This window comes from Solanum tuberosum, unplaced genomic scaffold, assembly GCF_000226075.1.
Source record: "Solanum tuberosum cultivar DM 1-3 516 R44 unplaced genomic scaffold, SolTub_3.0 scf00172, whole genome shotgun sequence".
In the NCBI taxonomy this organism is placed as follows: Eukaryota; Viridiplantae; Streptophyta; class Magnoliopsida; order Solanales; family Solanaceae; genus Solanum; species Solanum tuberosum.
In genome coordinates this window covers 887,308-907,793 of record NW_006239095.1, presented here as the reverse complement: position 1 = coordinate 907,793, position 20,486 = coordinate 887,308, and the positions used below count along the sequence as shown (strand labels likewise).

General features: G+C 32.2%; 1 protein-coding gene across 1 annotated transcript in view; it reads left to right on the top strand.

Moving 5' to 3' along the window:
• The first annotated feature begins 13,900 nt into the window (after window positions 1-13,900).
• LOC102590221 (callose synthase 9) overlaps window positions 13,901-20,486 on the top strand; it is a 49,103-nt gene continuing 42,517 nt past the window's right edge. The window contains exons 1-4 of the mRNA XM_006354133.2: window positions 13,901-14,025; window positions 15,641-15,836; window positions 17,523-17,620; window positions 18,021-18,184. Coding sequence (XP_006354195.1) covers window positions 15,644-15,836; window positions 17,523-17,620; window positions 18,021-18,184 — 455 coding nt within the window. The 5' untranslated portion in view covers window positions 13,901-14,025; window positions 15,641-15,643. The remainder of the gene's footprint in view (window positions 14,026-15,640; window positions 15,837-17,522; window positions 17,621-18,020; window positions 18,185-20,486) is intronic.

The following is a 20,486-nucleotide window of genomic DNA, read 5'->3' as shown; positions in this document are numbered from 1 at the left end:
TATTACATTCTTATTTGTAGAGTTCTTTGTTTAAATTATAGGATAGGTATATACGAATATCTCAGGAATATCGTAGTACTCTACCTCTTGAGAGTCAGGACAGACCATTTACACAAGAAGAAAACGAGAATCTTTGGAAACAGAGTGCTGGTGAACCGATTAGAGGTTCAATCTACGGCTATCTAGAAAAGGCGTATCAGAAGAAGAAGTCTTGGTATTGTGGTTCATCATCCTCAAGCTTTGATGGTGGGGATAGAGAGACAATATCTGCAATGGAGAGTAAGATAGCTTATCTCAATGTCGAGCTTGATGTTGTAGCCGAAAGAGAGAAGAAGAGAGAAGAAAGAGAGAAGAAGAGAGAGGAGGAGATTGCGGCAGCAAAGGAGGTAGAGAACAAGAGGTATGCAGCGCTTCAGGCCCAACTAACTTTTCTTTTTGAATCAGGAAATATTCTTCCTCCATGTCCGGCTAGCAGTGATGGATCTGATCAGGAGGGTGATGAGAATGATAAGGAGAGTGAGGGTGATGAAGAGTAGTTGTATCTATTTGACATTTTAGACTTCTATATTTTTAGAATTGTTTAATTTGATCGTATTTTGGTTTATTTTGAAGTTGGATGAAGTTTATTTTGAAATAGTTTAATGTATATGTTGAAAATATTGTGTTGTTTTGGTTGGATGAAGTTTATTTGGCTTTGGTTGTTTTGGTTGAATGAATTTTATTTGGCTTTGGTTTGTTTTGGTTGGATGAAGCTTATTTGGCTTTGGGTTGTTTTGGTATAAATATGCAGGTGGGCAACTAAAAATTGCAGCAATTTGCTGCTTGTTTTGCAACAGAAAACCGACCTTAAATACCGACCTCCTGAGGTCGGAATTTCAACATTACAAAAATAAAAATACCGACCTCCTGAGGTCGGAATTTCAACATTACAAAAATAAAAATACCGACCTCCTGAGGTCGGAATTTCAACATTACAAAAATAAAAATACCGACCTCCTGAGGTCGGAATTTCAACATTACAAAAATAAAAATACCGACCTCCTGAGGTCGGAATTTCAACATTACAAAAATAAAAATACCGACCTCCTGAGGTCGGAATTTCAACATTACAAAAATAAAAATATCGGCCTCCGGAGGTCGGAATTTCAACATAACAAAAATAAAAATACCGACCTCCAATGGTCGGAATTTCAACATTACAAAAATAAAAATACCGACCTCCAGAGGTCGGAATTTAAAAAAATGAATATTCCGACATAAAATAAAAACCGACCTCGAGAGGTCAGTAAATACCGACCTCCAGAGGTCGGGATTGAATAGTGACCAAGCTTTTTCCGACCTAAGCTGGGATGTCGGTTTTAGGTCGGTATTTCAGGGAATACCGACCTCCGGAGGTTGGTATTTATAGGTCGGTATTCACTATTTTTTTAGTAGTGATTTTTTAATAATAATAAAATTATCTTAAGCTTTTTTTAACAAAAAAAATTTTAAAAAAATGTTTTAATTTGTTTCGAAACATTAAAGAATGTTTCTTTTATATGGATCAATTTTTAAATTTAACTTGCACATGTTATGTTTAAGAGCATAAGATTAAAAAATATTTTGGTATATATATATATATATATATATCTTTAGTTTAAGATCATAAAAAAATAAAACTTTTTTTTTATTAAAAAGAAATAAATAACTTTAATCTCAGATAAAAAAAATAATTAAAATTTAGACCTCCAACTTATTTTTGGGTTTATGCCACTAATTAGCTTGAGCCACCATTGGTGAAGATGAAGATGTAATCTTTGGAGAGTTCATCCTTTTTTCTATGTCGTATTAGGGTTTCGAACGCAACGTAGTTCCAGGCTCTTGAAGATGAAGATGTAATCTTTGGGAGTTCATTTTTTTTGGGATTTGGGTTTCTTTTGTGTCATTTTTTTCTGATGTTTTGCGCCAAATTTGTTTTACCATTACTTGGGCTTTTTTACTTTTTTTTTCCCTCCTTTTAATAATATTTAAAAAATATAGATATTAAAAGAAGATATATATAACTCTAAACTAATAAACTATACCATAATTTATTTGTTTACTTGTTGACTTAAATAATTAAAAAAAAAAACTTTATATCTCAACTGAAATTTAAAATAACTATTTTAATCCAAACTAACAAACTATATTACATAGTTTATTTATAACTTTTCTTCTCAACATAAAATTCTAAATACAAATTTGTCATTGTAAATTTATTTTTTATTTTATCTTCTTTTTTTTATATTCTTTCTTGTATTTTTATCCATGAGCAATTTAACTTAATTTTTCATTTTATTTAGCAAATTTAAATTAATTATTCACATATCCCATTATTCTCATATAATTTATGCTATTATCGATTTAAGGCTCTATTAAAAATAATTTAACGTTTACGTATATTTTTTATTTTTTATAGACCTACTTTATGAAATAACACTATGTATATCATTATTTATCAATAAAATCTTTAGTTATTTGTACATGTAAAATAATTTATTTTAAACTAATGCAAGTTAAAACATTCATACTATATTTAAATGTTATTAGAAACAAACTAAAGAAGTCATTACACAGTGCTTAAAATACGTCTAATAAAACAATATGTTTCAAGTAGATTAGGATTTTTTTCAAACCTGAATCTTTAAGACGATGAACAAAAGTTACATGACGATCTAACACACCACAATCAATATAATTATTTTACTACACATATTACACGACGTATAAACAAAACATAATAACGCATGACCTCCACAATCTTCACACAAATGGTTATAAAACATGTTAATGATGCTAAATAGTGATCTTACAAATTTCATGTTGGATGTATAACAAAAACTCAAAATAAATACCAACTTATGCAAAAAGATCCACAAATTGAATCCTAATGAAAATTTATAAAATAAAATTTAAAACCTCTAACGTGAGAAAAAATTATCTTACCTTGTGAGCTCTTTATATGCACTAACTTATATCGAAACAATCTATCTATATATAATAGGAGAAGAAAAAGTGTCACGTGTCAGCACCACAAAAAAGAATTTATGAATTATTAAAATTAATTTAAAATATAAAAATAAAAATTTTAATCACTAAAAAACTGTTTTTAACGTTTATTGGCTCTTTTAAAAAAAATCAAATTTAAAAGTTGGATTTGAGTTTATTCTTATTGGTTGTGATATATTTAATTATTTAAAAATTCTATAACTGAAAGTTACTGTGTGATAAAGTTAGTAACTGCAAAAATTTATCTATCTATAATCTATAAAATAGTAAAAGCATAAACAACTTTTTGTTCATCCGGATAGATACTTTTTATCAACCGCTTCAGTCAAAGAGTTTCAAATTGAGAAAACTACTAATGCCATTTTTATAGTAACTTCATCAACAAAATTTCAATGGAAAAGCCAAAAAAAATTGTCTATCCTATTATATATAGACAGATTAGATGAACATTTTGCATTTGAAACTTGTATAAGGGCAATGATGAGGGAACAAATATGGATTGTGATAATTAATTTCTTGATGACTCTGAATTCTAGCAACAATTGTTGGATGTCTTCTTAATTTGAGGCAGTAGATCATGCATTATCTAGTAAGATTTTCAACCTCTATACCCTCTTCACATGAATTTTGCCTGCATGCAATCTTCACATGAGTGTCAAATCTATTGTTCTCATTGCATATATATATGCAGCATGAATAAGTATATATTACAGTTATAGATGAGTTTTTCTCATAAATGTATTAGTATGATAATAGTTCCTCTGTTTGGCTGAGAATGCATTTAAAATAAGTCCATTCGAAAAGTCACTTACTCAGTCCTTTTGTTAAGATGAACAAAAAAATACATATATAAACATATTAAATATCGAGATAAATATATTAATGTTATTTTGATTATGCATAAAGAAAAACATAAATATAGGGATAATCATAAACAAGACATTTTATGAAAATGGGAGTCTTTCTAGGATCTTTTTTCCATTATTTTTTTTTTGGTTTTTACTCATGTTTTTTATTAGATTAAAAAAATGATTAAATAGTTTTTTAAATTTTATTTAAGTTCATTTAATTGTAGGAATTTTTTAAAAAATATTACAAATTTAGGCAATTGCTTGAATTTATTATTAATAATTTGTTTGATTAGTAATTATCTGTTTTTTGAATAAAAATAAATCAAATTATTTAAATTTTGAATTAAGAGTGGTTGGTTAGTTTTACAAGATAAAGATTTAAAATTTAAGTTTACACTTAAAGTTTTGAAGATGTTTACAATTTCTTCACTTTATCACACTTTGTCGTAATTGTAGGAGTTTTCAAAGTTTTAGTTGTTGAGAAATACATGTTTCATCTGTTGCTCTTACAAATCAAGAAGAAACAGAATGATAAAAAGAACAAAAAAATTGAACAAATTTGGAGTGAGGAACATATATATAAATTTCAGCGCAACACGCGGGTACGAATACTAGTATTTTTTAAGAGAAAGATAAAATTGCAAATCAACTTTGGGAGAGGAAAAATAAAAATGACACATTGTAAAATTTTATAATTTTTTTTACAAATATTCATATCTTAGGTAACTAAATTGTAGAACTCGACTCATTTCCTTTTGTTAGATCTTATGTTCCAAAGAAAAGTATCCTTTGTTGCTTCTTGCTTGTCTCTATAGGCATGTGAGGAATGAACATCAATGTGAAAGAGCCATAAATACACATATCAAACAAAGGAGAAAAAACAAAAGCGACAAACATATAAATATAATTTATTTAAAAAAAAAAAAAACTAAAAAGGAGTAGAGAAAGAAGATGATCAATGAAAATGAGGGACTGAATTTATATGGGAAAATTGTACATAATGGCAAACTATTAATTCAAATTAAATGGTATAATCACACTTTGATTTAATTGTGTCCTGTAGCAAACTGTTTGCCAGCGCCTCTCTCCCTCAAACTCTCGCTCGCCACTCTCCTCTCTCGCTCACTCTCTCTGTGCTCGCCTTTCTCGCTTTATACACAGAAGTGTATAAATTGCGTTTCTGTTTGTATAAAGCGAGAGAAAATTGTATATACACATGCAAATACATATATATTCATCCTATACACTTATAATTATACAATAAAAATATTCCCCTGCCCAGTTTTATGCTTGTATAATGTATAATTTATGTTTGTCAACGATTTATACAAACGAGAGGCTAACAACAATTTATACAAATGGCCTGCCAGCGAAATTATACAATTATAAAGAGGAGCCAACGAATTATACAATTGCTTCTTTTTGTATATATGTATAGTGAATTATACATATATATGTTTGCTATGAAGCGCAATTATGCAAACTTTGCTATAGCATACAAATATGATTTTTTTGTTTGCTATATGTGAAAGTTTCTCAATTTATATTAGGCCTCTTCAACAATTAGAGAGACATACAATGTGGCACAAAACCACTCCTCAAAATTCTCCACTTAATTAATTGTATTATTTTTGAAATTTTTAAAACTAATAACCATCATCACTCCACATTTTAAAATTCAAAATCAAAATTTAAATTTAAAATCGTAAAAATCTAAAGTAAATGTTTTTAAACATATGAGTAAGAGTTATATTATCGAGAGTAGTATTGAGCACTGATACGAGAACGAGTTCAGACAACTCAAAGTCCTCATAAACTATGTATGCCAGCATGGGTAAATGATCATACTTTTTAGATGATTCTTTATTGCTTTTAAGCATAGCTTAGTGGATCAACTTAGTTGAGGATGTCTTATACTCCGGCAAGGTATAGGACAATTCAGGCAGCGTGGGCGAGACGTTGTATCATCACATAACTCATAGTAATGGTTGTCGGTTAGAGAATCTCCCAAATAAGTGTAAAAAAGTTATTCTTGTATTCTTTAAATACATTGAGTTATCATCTACTGTTTTAAAGGCTTTCTTTATAATGCATCTTTATTGTTGCTTTTACATCGAACTGAGTTGAGTATTTCTAAGTTGAGTATCTTTGAGTATACTTGAGTTGAGATGAGGTGAATATGTTCTTCCTTTTTATCATTTCAAGCTTATGTCCGTGCTTTAGAGTTCCCCTTGCATGCTCGTACATTCCATGTATTGACGTCATTTGGCTTGCATCTTTCATGATGCAGATACAAGTAACAAGCTAAGGGTCATCAACAGGCGCTCCGTTGACACCACTTACAGTTCCAGAGTTGATTTGGTGAGCCTCCTTGCTTTGGAGGGTTCCACATTCACTTTCAGTCGTATTAGGATGTCGATGGTCTTGTCCCGACTTCCATCATAGTTGTTAGAGGCTTCATAGACAATAGTGTTTTGAGGAGTCCTTTTCCATTTTATTATTAATGCTTAAGACTTGGGTTGCCTTCTTTGGCTAGTTGAATGTTTTATACATTTCGGGTTTATTTATTTTAAGACAATGAGTAAAGCTTTACTTTTGAGTTCTTGTATTGTTGAGAAAGTCTTCCGCTGAATATTGAGTCAGGCCAAGGATTCGCTTGGGGACCAATAATGATTCTCGAGTGCTAGTTACGTTCGGGGTGTAGACTCGAAACATGACATTGGTTCCTTTTTAAACATTCACTATTATATCCACATCATACTTTTTTTAAATAAATCTTTAATGGCCGAGTTGCTTCTTGATCAGTGGTTATATTAAATGTTCTAAAGCTACGCATGGAGTGAAGCAATGATTTAATTGCACCATTACGTACACTGATTAGACCTACTTAGCATAATTGCCATTGCAGGACTTAGAGCCTATTTGGATTGGCTTAAAAAAATAGTTTTTAAGTTAAAAATAAAAGGTCAAATTAAAATGACTTTTATTTTAAGTCATTTTAAACTTGTTTTAAGTCATTTTTTATCATGTTAAACCCTTCCAACTTATTTTAAGTCATTTTTGACTTATTTTAAATTATTTTTTATATTTGTCAAACACTTCCAGAAGTCAAAAACTGACTTAAAAATATATTTGACCAACTTTTAAACCAATCCAAACACGCTCTTACATTATGCCATTGGAACATGACATAGAAATAAAGTTAGAGTTAAACAATAACCATGATAAAGAAATGTAAAGAAAGTTGGGCTTTTGCTGGGCTGATTAAGTGTATGAATTGGGTCTTAAGGAATTGGGCCGGAAAGAGTGAATGGATTGACATGGCCCAACATTGGGTCTTGCAATTGAGTTAAGAAAATGGTCAAACGAATTTCAATTGTAGCCAATCAAAGTTTACAAGTTAACCAAATTGAGTTAATTAACAAAATCGATTAAAACTCGAATAAGATGATTAATATTAATTAATTATCAAGCTTCTTAATCTTAACAAAAATAAAATTATTGACTTAATCATAAACTAATTAAAAACAAAATCTTTTTTAGACAATTTTTGAATATTTGTAAAAGGTACTAATTATATACATAACTATATAAAAACATCTATATTATTTAAAAATTATGAAAATGACATAATTACTTTAAATTTTTTTATAAAACTAATTATTTTAAATCATTTAAAATTAAAGAAGTTCGATGATTAATCTATTTTGGAGGTTCAAAACTGGGTGTCAACATCAGTCATATGAACGAGAAATGCAAATTCAACGTGAGAAGATTGTATGTACTATGTCCGAGGATTATATTAAAGACTAGTACATCATTACTTATGTTTTTTTTTTAAAAAAAAAAAACCTTGATCAATAAATATTGTATTTTTCAAGAAAATCTTTGTGATAGTGTGTTATGCAGTTTAATAAACCTTGTTTATTTAGTAAGATTGTATAAATAATTGGGAAATTTTTAATGTTTTATAACTTATGAGGTTTTTATATTTAAGAGAAAACATACAACATAAAAGGTTCTTATTGCATGTCCAAACGAAACTTCAACATCATCTCATAATTTCAAATACTGATTTCCTTGCATGGTTAAACGGGCTCTTAATTTGTACTCATTCCAATATGTATGCCAAATGAATCTCTAGTTATTTAAGAAGCATATTTGTATCCATGTATTTTTTTTCTTTTCAGAATCTTGTATCATTTCTTAAATTGTATTCATTCGAATATGCATTTTATTTGTCAAATGATGATATTACTATTTTGAACTTGAGAAAGATTTTGCATGCGGATAGGATCTCGAGCAGTTTCTTGAAGAGCGAATTCGATCCTATAGTCGTCTTCTTTGTTCGAAAAATGCACAGTGGAAAGGGATGCTAGTCGATTCCCTCAATACAGCTTCACTCCGTCAAGCCTGTACGAAAGGTGGATCTATAGGGGAAAGGACACATGCCCGGTGCTGGAAGGTCGGAAGACTGATTTGCCTCGGGAGCCGGTATCTCTTTAGATCTGCTCTCTTCAGCCTCATTTAGGTCCATAAGTAGTATTATTGGACTAGCTAAAGGTTGCTTAGCAATGCCCAAGCCCGTCTAGCTTTTAGAAGCCCAATCGCATACCTAATTGGAAAAATTACCTAAATACACATCTTATTTTATCACAATTTCTAAAATTCCCGTCCATTTAATTTTTTTTCAAAAATCTCCTCGCAGATACATTCATATTCCCTTCTCGGATACATCCATCTATCCCCCCTCTCAAATACTATCCCCTTCTCAGATACAACCCTCACCTATGTATTCCTCTCACTGATACATCCCTATCCCTTCTCAGATATATTCCTCCCCTATGTATCCCGATGTCTACTAATGTATTCGGAAGTCTAGTTCGGGTGTCTTATCCCCTCTCCGATGTCTGCTGATGTATCCGGAAGTCCAGTTCGGATGTCCTATCCCCTCTCTAATACATCCTCTCCTTTCGGATACATCCCTCGCCTATATAGATGTATTCGATGTATCCGGAAGTCTAGTGAAGTATCCGAAATTATTAATGGTTGCGTATTTAAAATTGAATGTGTTCTATCCTATACTATTTATGTATTGCCGCGTTTAGACTACTTCCAATAGTGGTGTACAAGTCAATCCGAACCAACGAACCAAATCAAACCGGAAAAAAAAAATCAATTTGTGGTTTGGTGTTGGAAAAAAAAAACCAACCAATCTTGGTTTGGTTTTGTATTCGAAGAAAAAAAGTCAAATCAAACCCAAACCAAACCGACATAATATAAATATCTAATTTTATTTTATTTATAGATAAAAAATATTATTTATAATATGTTTTGTTAATATATTTTTAGTTAGTTTATAGTTTTCAATGTTCATATATATTATTTCAAATTTGGGATTGTAAAACTTTGTAAATATTTTATTTTGTACTAAGATCAGAAGTTACAATAATAATGTTATAGTTTTTCTTTGTAAATATTTCGTTTTGTATTCAGTTTGATTGTAGCCTTTGATCTTTATTAATTTAACATACTAAACCTTGATATTTCAAAAAAATATATTTTGTACTCATGTGAATTTTATCGTCTTTTCGATGATTTCTATTCATGTAGCATTTTTTAAGTCTAACTTATCACACATGTAAGTGAAAATATATTTGATCTCTTTTTCAAACACAGTATAGTTGTAAAAAACCAAAAAATCGAAAAAAATCGAAAAACCCGACTTTATGTGGTTTGATTTGATTTTTAGATTTAATAAACAATATAATTGGTTTAGATTTTTTTGTAATGAAAAACCAAACCAAACCGACCCATGTACACCCCTACTTTCCAGTGGCAAAAAGTGCCTGCAAGAAAAATAATTTAGGTTCAAAATGGAATATTTACTTATACAGAAGTAGAGACTATCAATTCTTTTTTCAAATTTACTACAATTCCACAAAAGTTGCATTCGTATACAATAATCGGATTGTATAGTCAAGGGTGGTAAAAATGATTAGATTTGAATAGTTAAAAGGATTAAGCAATTCAAGACATGATAATAAGACTGATACAATAAATGTATGAAATGAAGCATTTATTTGTTAAATTAATACATGTTAAAGAGCTGATATGGTTGTTTGGTAGGAGGGATAAGGTTATGTTTGGACATCCTATATTTGATTGATGGTGTATATATATTTCGATATCAATTTATACCATAAACCAAACTAGGTATAATAACATATATCAAGTAAAAATAAATTGGATACGTTGTTGGATGTAAAAGATGAAAATAGCGCAAACTTGAGTAGAGAACCCATGGAATATTGAAAAACTGAAAGATGTGTAGAGAATACCTTTCAATATTCCTTTATTATAATCTGTCTGAGCTTGTGTTTGCTGCTTTCTGGAGTAGCCGGTGCGGTGAGCGGCAACATCTTGTTGCTATATAGTGATATCTTTGTTGGTGATTGGCATGATGAATAACTTCGCTAAAGATGTATCTGAATTTGAAAATGATAGGGATAAAGGTTTGAAAAATACCTCAACTTTAGTCGGATTTGCTGTTGCGATACTAAACTTTCATGAAGACCTATTACCTCCCTAGACTATTTAATACCGTATTTTAAACATATATATTTACCCACGTGGACATAAAAAATAATGCAAAAATTATAAATAGTAATGTGTCCACGTGAGCATATATATACCTTTTAAAAATACACTATTAAATAGTTCAGGGGGTAAAAAATACGATATTAAATAGTCTAGGAAGGTAATAGATCCTCATGAAAAGTTTAGTATCGCAACAACAAATCCGACCAAAGTTGGGGTATTTTTCAGACCCTTATCCCAAAATGATGTATGTCACACACAAAAGTTAAGACAACTTGTAGGAATTATTTCCATACAAAATTTAGATCGCACATCTTACTTAGCAGAATATATAGTGAGAGAGAGTATTCTCAAATATACTTCTATTAGGGATATGATAGTAGACAAACATTTATCAGATGTTACTGAATTTCAAAGAGTAAAGTTGTCTATTTACTCATCCAATTATTTTCTCTCTGTAAGTCTTCTTTTGATAAGCTTAGTATTAAACAATTTATTTTTAGAAGAAAAAATATTAGGAAGGAAGAAAGAATGAGAATAATGATTGTGTTGTAATAAAGAATACAGTCTAGAGTGATGTGCACAATCAAAGACAAGATTTGTGTAAAATGTTTTCAGTGAAATTATCTTTCTTACTATATATACCCTTTCACAAGCTCATTGCTCAGGATGATGTTGTCATTTATTGCTCTTCCTGGCACAAAAGTTGATTGATTTGGATCCACTAAAGAGCTCATTACCCTCTGCACTAATCACTTTTGAAATGATCTTATACACTCTTGTCCAACAAGAGATAGGCCTAAATTCTCCTATTCTTGTTGGGCTGGCAACTTTTGGGATAAGACCACAAGATTCAAAAATCTTTTTTACTTTCTTAAATTTTGTGTCAAGTCAAAACTAGATAAACAAATTAAAACGAAGGGAGTATATGTATTTCTTTCAGTAGGAAAAAAAGTCTAGATTTCTTGCCCTTCAAAGGAGCTACATGATCAGTGAGGAGTCATATAGCTAAACCTAACTGGGGTATATTTTTTTAAAAAATAATAAATAATTGATACTATTGTTGTTGTGGTTGTTTATCTTGCCGTATGAAAGTACTTTGTTAAATGTTATTCCATTTACACTCATTTGAAGCCCTTACCATGCCAGAATCTCTTCTTGGGAGATGTCAATATGCTTTGATTTCACAATAGTGAATGCATGTGAACTTGTTTAAATGTCTTGAAAATAGAAGGCAGTTTTTGGAATACCATTTTAAAAGCAGTCTAGACATTCTTGTGAAGTTACACTACCTAGAACAGTATAGTTTTTTTGTATAATACAATACCTTCTAATTTTAATATGTCTTCTGCTTTTAGGTTGTCTACAACATAAAACTTCCAGGTCCTGCTATCTTGGGTGAGGGAAAGCTTAAAAATCATAATCATGCTATTATAATCAGTTGACAATTAGGTGAGTAAGTTGGGTTGGTTGGTATAAGCTAGAGAAACCACCCACGAGACCTGGATTCAAATCCAGCTACACTCGAAGTCTTCAAATCTTGGATTCGTCTCTGACTATATATATAGCCTTGTGACTTTGTAAGAATCAAACATTATGTTGGTCAAATGTGTAAGCTGGCTGGTTCATGGTTAGTTATGGAGACTGACTGATCATGTCGTAGTTTGTGTCTAGTCAATTTCTTTCATTGTTATTTTATATTGTCAAATTTAACAAATAACTCACGAGTCACTTAAAGTTATCTCATCTTTTATGTGATAAAAGTAAAAATAATGTTCAAGATACAAAGTGTCATATAAAAAATAATATTCATATATTAATACTTTGAATTTAAATCTTGAATGTGATATGGGGTGAATTTTTTATGTATACAATAAATTAGTTTTATTTGTGTTAAGATATGACATCTGGACCTAACTCAATCCCAAAAATTAGCTCATGAGGGGAGGTTTGTCCAAGTCCATATAAGGAGACCAATTTCCCATCCTTCTACCGATGTGGACATCTTAACAATTTGCACTAAGTATAGTCAAGTTTTCATTTACTGAAAAATAGCTCAAAATTAACGATTTATGTACGGGCAACAACAATTGTTTACAAAAAAAGGGCCATATGCATATGTAATGTATCGATATCTAAGTGTATCGGTATTATATAAATAGTGTATACTTGTGTATAGATAATGTATAACTATATATCAAAGATACATATACATATATATACAATGTTGATACACTAAAATATACCTGTCAAATCGATTTTTTCAATTCAAATCTCCTCTAAACAATTCCAAAATTTAGATATGCGCTCATGTCAATATTTTGAATCTTTTGATATATTATTCACTCCAAAATGATTCACCTTTGCAACACATTTATTTTAAAATTTGAGCTTTGAACATGAAAAAAGAAGAAAAAGGAGGAGGAGAAAAACACCAAAGAAATAAGGAATACGAAGAAGGTAGGAAGGGAGGAAGAGAAGAAGAAGTCATTAATGTCCGGAAGAAGAAGACCAAAGAAGTCAAAGAAGAAAATGTGAATTGTACTTTGGCTTGCGATTAAAAAGTGTTGAGTGACCATTTAAGGTAAAAAATGATAATTGAGTTATTTTGAGAAAGGATTTACGATCGAGGAGGTCATTTTGTTGAATTATTTTCATTGTTTATTAATAAAAGAAAATGACAAATAACATCAATTTCACTAGTTTAAGGATTAATTACTTGCCTTCCTTTGAGTTTTCCATATTATAATTGCTGTCATATTTCATCTAATTATGTGTATCTAAATATGAAATATAACTGAAAGACAATAATTTAGCAGGAAATCATGCAATAACTACTAGTAGACGAAGAAAGAAAGAGAATTGAAGAGGGAGAGAGAGTCAGCTGATTTGGAGTGAATTTGTAAATTAGAAAAATAATTAAGTGAATAGATAAATAAAAACTTTATTTTGACTAATTTTACGAAGTGATGTATCTCAATGTATCCGACTCAAAATATGTTACATAATTATTAAATAGTGGAATAATAGATAATTATTTGAAAGTACAAACTTAAACGAGTCATATTACATAAAGTATGAACGTATGTCTAATTATGTAATTTTCAAAAAAAAAAAAGAATTAAACTTATAATAAATAAGTTATCGCCTTATCCAAACTTATACAAGTCATATTTTCATAGATTAATTTTAACGTCCGCAATATTTTTGTCTTATTTTCGAAAAATCAAAGATTTATTTTTATGACAAATAAAGAAAAGTAGAAAGAAAAGTAAAGAAAAGTATCTCCTTAATCATGGTCTTATTTTCTTCTCCGCGTTTAGCATTACACAAAAGATTCAAAACGACCGGTAAAATCCACCGGTTATACCCGGTCAATTTTCCTTGTAATTTCCTCCTATTTTCAATTTCATTTCAAAATCCACCCACAAATATCTCAGTCTTTACACAATTAGTCCTTTTTCCTCCATTTTTCTTCAGCTCAAAAAAAGTTTCTAGGGTTTAATCTCCGTTTCTTCGGTGATTCTCCGGCGAGATCTCCAATCAGGTAAGCCGTTTGCATTTTTGCCTTTTTTTGTTCCTATTGATTTTGATTTCATACGCGTTTTGTTTTCATGGATTTACGTCTGTGTAGATTGCTGATACGTAGTGTTTATATGTTTATGAAATTTAACTTCGCCGCCATAGTTAAATTTATGAAATTTAATTTTAATTTTAATGGTGTATAGTATTTGCAATTTGTTTGTAAAATGTAATAATACTGCAAGGAAAAAAGTTATGCTTTTGCAGAGTTAATTTTTGAATTTGATTTCATTTTAATGCTGCAAGGAATTAAAGTTATGTTTTTGCATAGTTAATTGTTTAATCTAATTTAATTTTTACTACGTATGCTTTTGTTTTCTTTTGTTCTAGTGTCATATAGGAAAAAGATTACTTTTTTTCCAGTTAAAGAGGAAAATTTGATGCGTAATTCTACTTGATAATGTACAAAAAGTTGATGTCTTTGTTTTTTTATAACAATGGAGTCTGAGCGCAACTCTGAGTCTCGGGTAACTCTCGGGTAACTCTGTCCATCAAGGATTGAACAAAGATCACCTAGTGTTTTTTGTCTTCTCTTGGATTTGAACTTGTAGTTATCAACCCACTTCAATAATGTAGAAAAATTTAATTCTCACAGTTTTTTTGATCAAGTAATGCTTTCATTAATAATAACATAAAGGGGATGGTGATTAGGTCTTAATCGAGCAAAGTCCAAAACAGTTAAAATAAATCAACAAGAACAACACAGTTCTCTTAAATAAATTTTGTTTGATAAATTTTTTACCCCCATCATCATATTTTAGGGTATGGACTGTATACTGAATTAGCTTTACTTGTGTGCTGGATAAATTTTGGCGAGAGAAAATATTAAATTAGTATTTGAGATGTATGTAACTGTGGTTGATGAAACAATTGTATCAAAATTTTAATTCAAGTTTGTTAAATGAGTCTATGTTGTGAAAGTTGTACAGAATAATAAGTGTTATTGGTGGGATGACATGTCAAGCATTTTGGATGCTCCAAAACAGGAAATATCATTAGAATTCAGGTGGAGGAAAATGGACAAGTAACGATTGCGTTTATGTTTATCTGTTTCTATATTTGTAGCTGTTCACTTTCTTGGGTTTATGATGGGTTTCTCTTGGCAATGACAGATCATTTTTTAATTTAAAAATTCCCTAGTTTTGTTCTTCTGGTTCTTCACATTCTCCTTTTAATTTTATTTCCGTTTATTTTTGTTTTTGTACTTCTGCTATTTTATTCACCATTTTCCCATCTAATCTAGCTTTGTGTTTTCTTAATTGTTTAATATTCTTATTTGAGCTTTTCATCTGGCTGCTGGACAAAGGCAAATTGAAGCATCTGAAGATGTTTTGGATTAAGATGGATTTCTTTTAACAAATATTTTGATGATGGAGTTCATAGTTTTCATTATTTTGGGTGTTAAATTGTACTTGATTTCCTATTTGAAAATTTTGATGATGGATTTTACTCGATTCCTTCTCCATTTTCTCTCTGGCATGCTAGTATTCTGGAAAAACTTCTCTGTACCCTCCCCCCCTCCCTGTGATTTTAACTGGTACCAATGCTTTCCTTCTTGATTTTCTTTTGAGATTTTGTAGGAGATGTCTCGAGTGGAAGATTTATGGGAACGGTTGGTGCGAGCAGCACTACGTGGACATAGGGCTGCCGCTGGGAGACCGGCAGGAGGGATTGCTGCAAATGTCCCATCCTCGCTTGCGAATAACAGGGATATAGATGACATTCTAAGAGCTGCGGACGAGATTCAAGATGAGGCCCCTAATGTGTCCAGAATATGTAAGTGATCTCTTCTCATGGATCTTATTGGCTTTTCATGCCTGGGCACACAAGTATGTGCTGAGCTCATTTCTTGTTGCTCTGTTGAAATGAAATAGAAATATCCAGAACTTGATCATAGATGACAGGTATATTATAACATCTAATTTTAGGGGGGAAACATGATCGAGATTCTCTCTTCTGTAACGGCATCGAAATATGACCGCTTTAACTTTTTTTTTTTCCTGTAGAATTTATAATTTAAATACTTTTAGTTTTGTCAGTTATCTTGGTATTGAGATTCAAGATATAGCGAAATGTGGCATGAAAAGCGTCAAAGTAATTAGGACCAAGTGTTTCTGCTTTCCCTTGTTGGACAAGTGAACGGTTGGTTATGCTAATTATTTTTCATGTTGACCGAGTCCCATTGTATAAGTGTTTAGATGGTAACAATGGGGTTCCAGTTCCTCATTTTTGAAAATGAAGAAACATTTAGGGGTCGTTTGGTGTGAGGGATAAGAATAAATAGTCCTGGTATAAAAAAATAGTCTTGGGATAAAATTTTGGTGTCTTGTTTGGTTGCCATGTTTGGGATAACTTATCCAACCATTGATACCATAGTGATGGGATAAGTTATCCCATATACATGATGGGGTAAGTTATCCCAAGGAGAACTTTTTCCCAACCAAATGACCCCTTAGGGTTTGGTTGCCGGAGAAATTGAAAACTTTTAGGTCATTCAATGTGTTTTTTGTAGTGTATTTCATTTCAATAAAGTGGAGCATTCTGTGGCTTATGACTCATCTTACCCTATGTTGGGTCCTCAAATTAAAATTGCCCATGCACCAGACCTTGGGCATGAGATGGGGTGTTGAAGAATGAAAAAAGTTCCACATTGTGGTTAGAGAGATGGGTGGTCTCCTTATAAGGCTTGGACAATCCTCCTCCATTTGAGCTACCTTTTGGGGTTGAATTAGAGAATGACCCATCTCACCCTATGTTGGGCCCCCAATTCAAATTTGCCCACGCACCAGATGTCCAGCACTAGGCGTGAGGTTGGGTGTTGAAGAATGAAAAAAGTTCCACATTGTGGTTAGAGAGATGGGTGGTCTCCTTATAAGGCTTGGACAATCCTCCTCCATTTGAGCTACCTTTTGGGGTTGAATTAGAGAATGACCCATCTCACCCTATGTTGGGCCCCCAATTCAAATTTGCCCACGCACCAGATGTCCAGCACTAGGCGTGAGGTTGGGTGTTGAAGAATGAAAGGTTCCACATCGGTGGTGAATGAGATGGGTGGTCTTCTTATAAGGCTTGGACTATCCTCCTTCCTTTGTGTTAACCTTTTGGGGTGTGAGTTAGGAACTAGACCTAGTTTTACAAGATCCTTTTATGCATTTTCTTGAAAAACTTTATGCAAACTCAGTCTATGTGAGCTTCACAAAGCATAGGAGGGTCCCAAGCACAGATAGGAGGGTTATGGTTGGTTTGTCAACCAAATGTAAGAATTGTCTAAATATGATGAATTCTCTGATTATTGAAATATGAATAGGGTGGAATGGCTACAAATGGCTAATATAGCTGACCTCATCTAAATTTGGATCGAGACATAGTTGATTGATTAATTTAGAAAGCTGATATGCAGTCTGTCGATGCTTGGACTAATAAACTTGCCTATCTGTTGGCAATTTGGTGAATTTGCTGCAGTATGTGAGCATGCCTATTCCTTGGCTCAAAATTTGGATCCTAACAGTGAGGGGAGGGGTGTTTTGCAGTTCAAGACTGGTCTGATGTCTGTAATCAAGGTATGTGTGTGACTTTTTCCTTTGTGTACTCATGATATGCATCACTTTGTTAGAGGAATAGGAAAAATGGATTTTCATGAAGTATTCAAATATTTCTTGTGTTCGATATATGAAGTATTTGGTCCTTCTGAGTGCCAGTATCGCTATTTGGATAGATTCACTGATTTTGGTATCAGGTAAATTTAGAGTTATGTGAAATCCTCTCTTTCTTCCATTTTGTATTGTTATCATTTCTGGTGTCAAGACTTCTATTCTTACAGATGTGCAGGAACTCCACTTAGCCTATGCATTGTAAATTAGTTCTGACAGTTGAATTTTAACATGTTTTATGGTGTGTTTACGATATTTTGGATATTGGTTCAGTTCTGATTTCCTTCCCATCTCTTGCCTAATCTTATAGCAAAAGCTTGCGAAGCGGGAGGGTGGGACAATTGATAGAAGCCAGGATATTACTCTCTTACAAGAATTCTACAAACAATACAGAGAAAGGCATAACGTGGATAAATTACGAGAGGAGGAACTGAAATTGAGGGAATCTGGTGTCCTCAGTGGTAATCTGGGAGAGTAAGTGATGTTACTCTCAGCATTCTCTTATTCAGTTGTTATCCTCTAGAAGACCTCTGTGATTTTCTTTTTGTAGGTTCTTTACCTTTTGGTATACCACTTGTATATGGCCTTCTTTTGGCCTTGTGATTAATGAAATGTTTACATGATTTTAAAAAAAGATCTTTGTGGTTGTATTCTACTAATTGCATGGCTGCCTGAATTACATTTTTCACTTTATTGTTCTCTATGGTGTCATGTCTGCTTGGTGCTTATCTTCTTGCTCTGAAATCAAATTTCTGTTTCCCATAAATACTATTTGTTGCTTCTAGGTTGAAAAGCAATGGAGCATTTTTTAGTTTGCAGGACGTGATAGTTTCCCTGTATCTTCTGTAGTCTGTCCATACTCAACGAAGAATAAAGAATCCGTGATAGAAGTACAAGGATCTCTTTTCTCCTGTCTGATCAAACCATAATGATTTCTGTTTCTCCTCCCCCCTATCAATATACATGGTTGGGAAAGGCTTCAGGGATCACAAACAACTCCAAATTCATTTGTTCTATGGGGAGAGGGGCTGATTTTCAGCAATCAGACCGGTCACAACTGATTCTTGGTACTGACAATGACAATTTAGGCGCATAGGGAGCTAATGTCAGGCATTTAGCCAACATTGAAGATGGAAGAAAATTTATGAGATGGGTGGGAGAGAAATTCCTTAGGTCTGGGGAATTTTTGGGAGTGTCGTTTGAAGGGGAGGAGGGTAAGGTGTTAGAATTGCTTATAGACATAGTTTACGATGCAAAAGGGGTAGAGTGCACAAGTTCTTTATTGTAGGGAGGGAGGGGGAATGAGTTTGGGGAAGGAAAAAGAGTGTGTGAGGGGCATATGTGATATGTATTCGAAACAAAAATGGAGACATTGTTGGATACTAGGGAGTGGGTGGGTGAAGTATGACTATTCCTGTTCAGAGACGTGCAGGAGGAGTACTTATACTTTGGGATGATAGAAATTGGAGTCCATGTAGGTTAACAAGCGGGAGTTCATGTTAGGGGTGCGGTTCAAAAACATTGGCAATAGAATTGGGTGGAGTTTTAAGGGGATTTATGGACCTGTGTGGGAGTGGTCAAAGGACACTTGGTTAGCCACCTTTCAATGTTGTGAGAAATATAGGAGAAGAATATTATTGAGTTGTTGTTGTGTCTTAGACACTAGAATACAATCCTTTACCAAGTAGGATACTATTGACTATTCCTATTCGTATTTGTATTCCTATTCCTATTCTAAATAGGATTGTATAAACCTATTCATATTCTAATAGGATTGTGTAAACCTATTTCTATTCTAATAGGATTGTGTAAACCTATTCCTATTTTAACACTCCCCCTCAAGCTAGTGCATACAGTTCATGTACCTAGTTTGTTACATATGTAATTAATACGAGGACCAATGAGGGGATTGGTGAGATATCTGCAAGTTGATTAGTCGACTTCACAAAATTGACAGTCAATCTCAATGTGCTTGTCTTCTCATGGATTTGAATCATAATGTCAGTCAATCTCAATGTGCTTAATCTTCTCATTAAAATACTGAATTTGATGCATAATGCCGATATAACACAGAGTGATAAAATCATAGTATTGAACTTTCCAAACCAAACTTGCAAAGACTTTTTCAGGCCATAGAGACTCACATAATCGACATACAAGGCTACTAAACTCCCCCTGAGCAACAAAGTGCTCAAAATCTAGTATAAAGTATATGGATTATGTTGGAATCAATAGATGAGTTGATATTAAACAAGTCACCGAAAAACTAGCCGGAACATGCTCATATGCCGGAATATTAGATTTGATGGCCTAAAGTGGTCACAATTTTAAAAATAAAATTATTTGGATAAGGCTGGAATGATGGCATGACCCAACTGGAAAATAAAAATTATAAAGGAAAGGTCGGATTGACACCACGACCCTATTGAAAAAGAAAAATAATATGGACAGGGTTGGAATGATGGCACAACCCTATGCAAATCAGATTTGAGGAGTCACCGGAAAGACGAATGGAACTATGCAAATCAAATCTGAGGAGTCACCGAAAAGACATACAGTGCTATGCTACTCAGATATGAGAAAGTAGTTCGAAAAAAATCCACGGTACTACGCAAATTTTATATGAGAAGTAGTCTGTAGAGATGCACGGTGCTACACAAATAAGATAATGCAAAAAAAGGTAGTCACTGGAAGGATGGCACAGTGCTGCATAAATTAAATATGAAAAGTAGTCACCGGAATGATGGCACAGTGCTACACAAATTAGATATGAGAA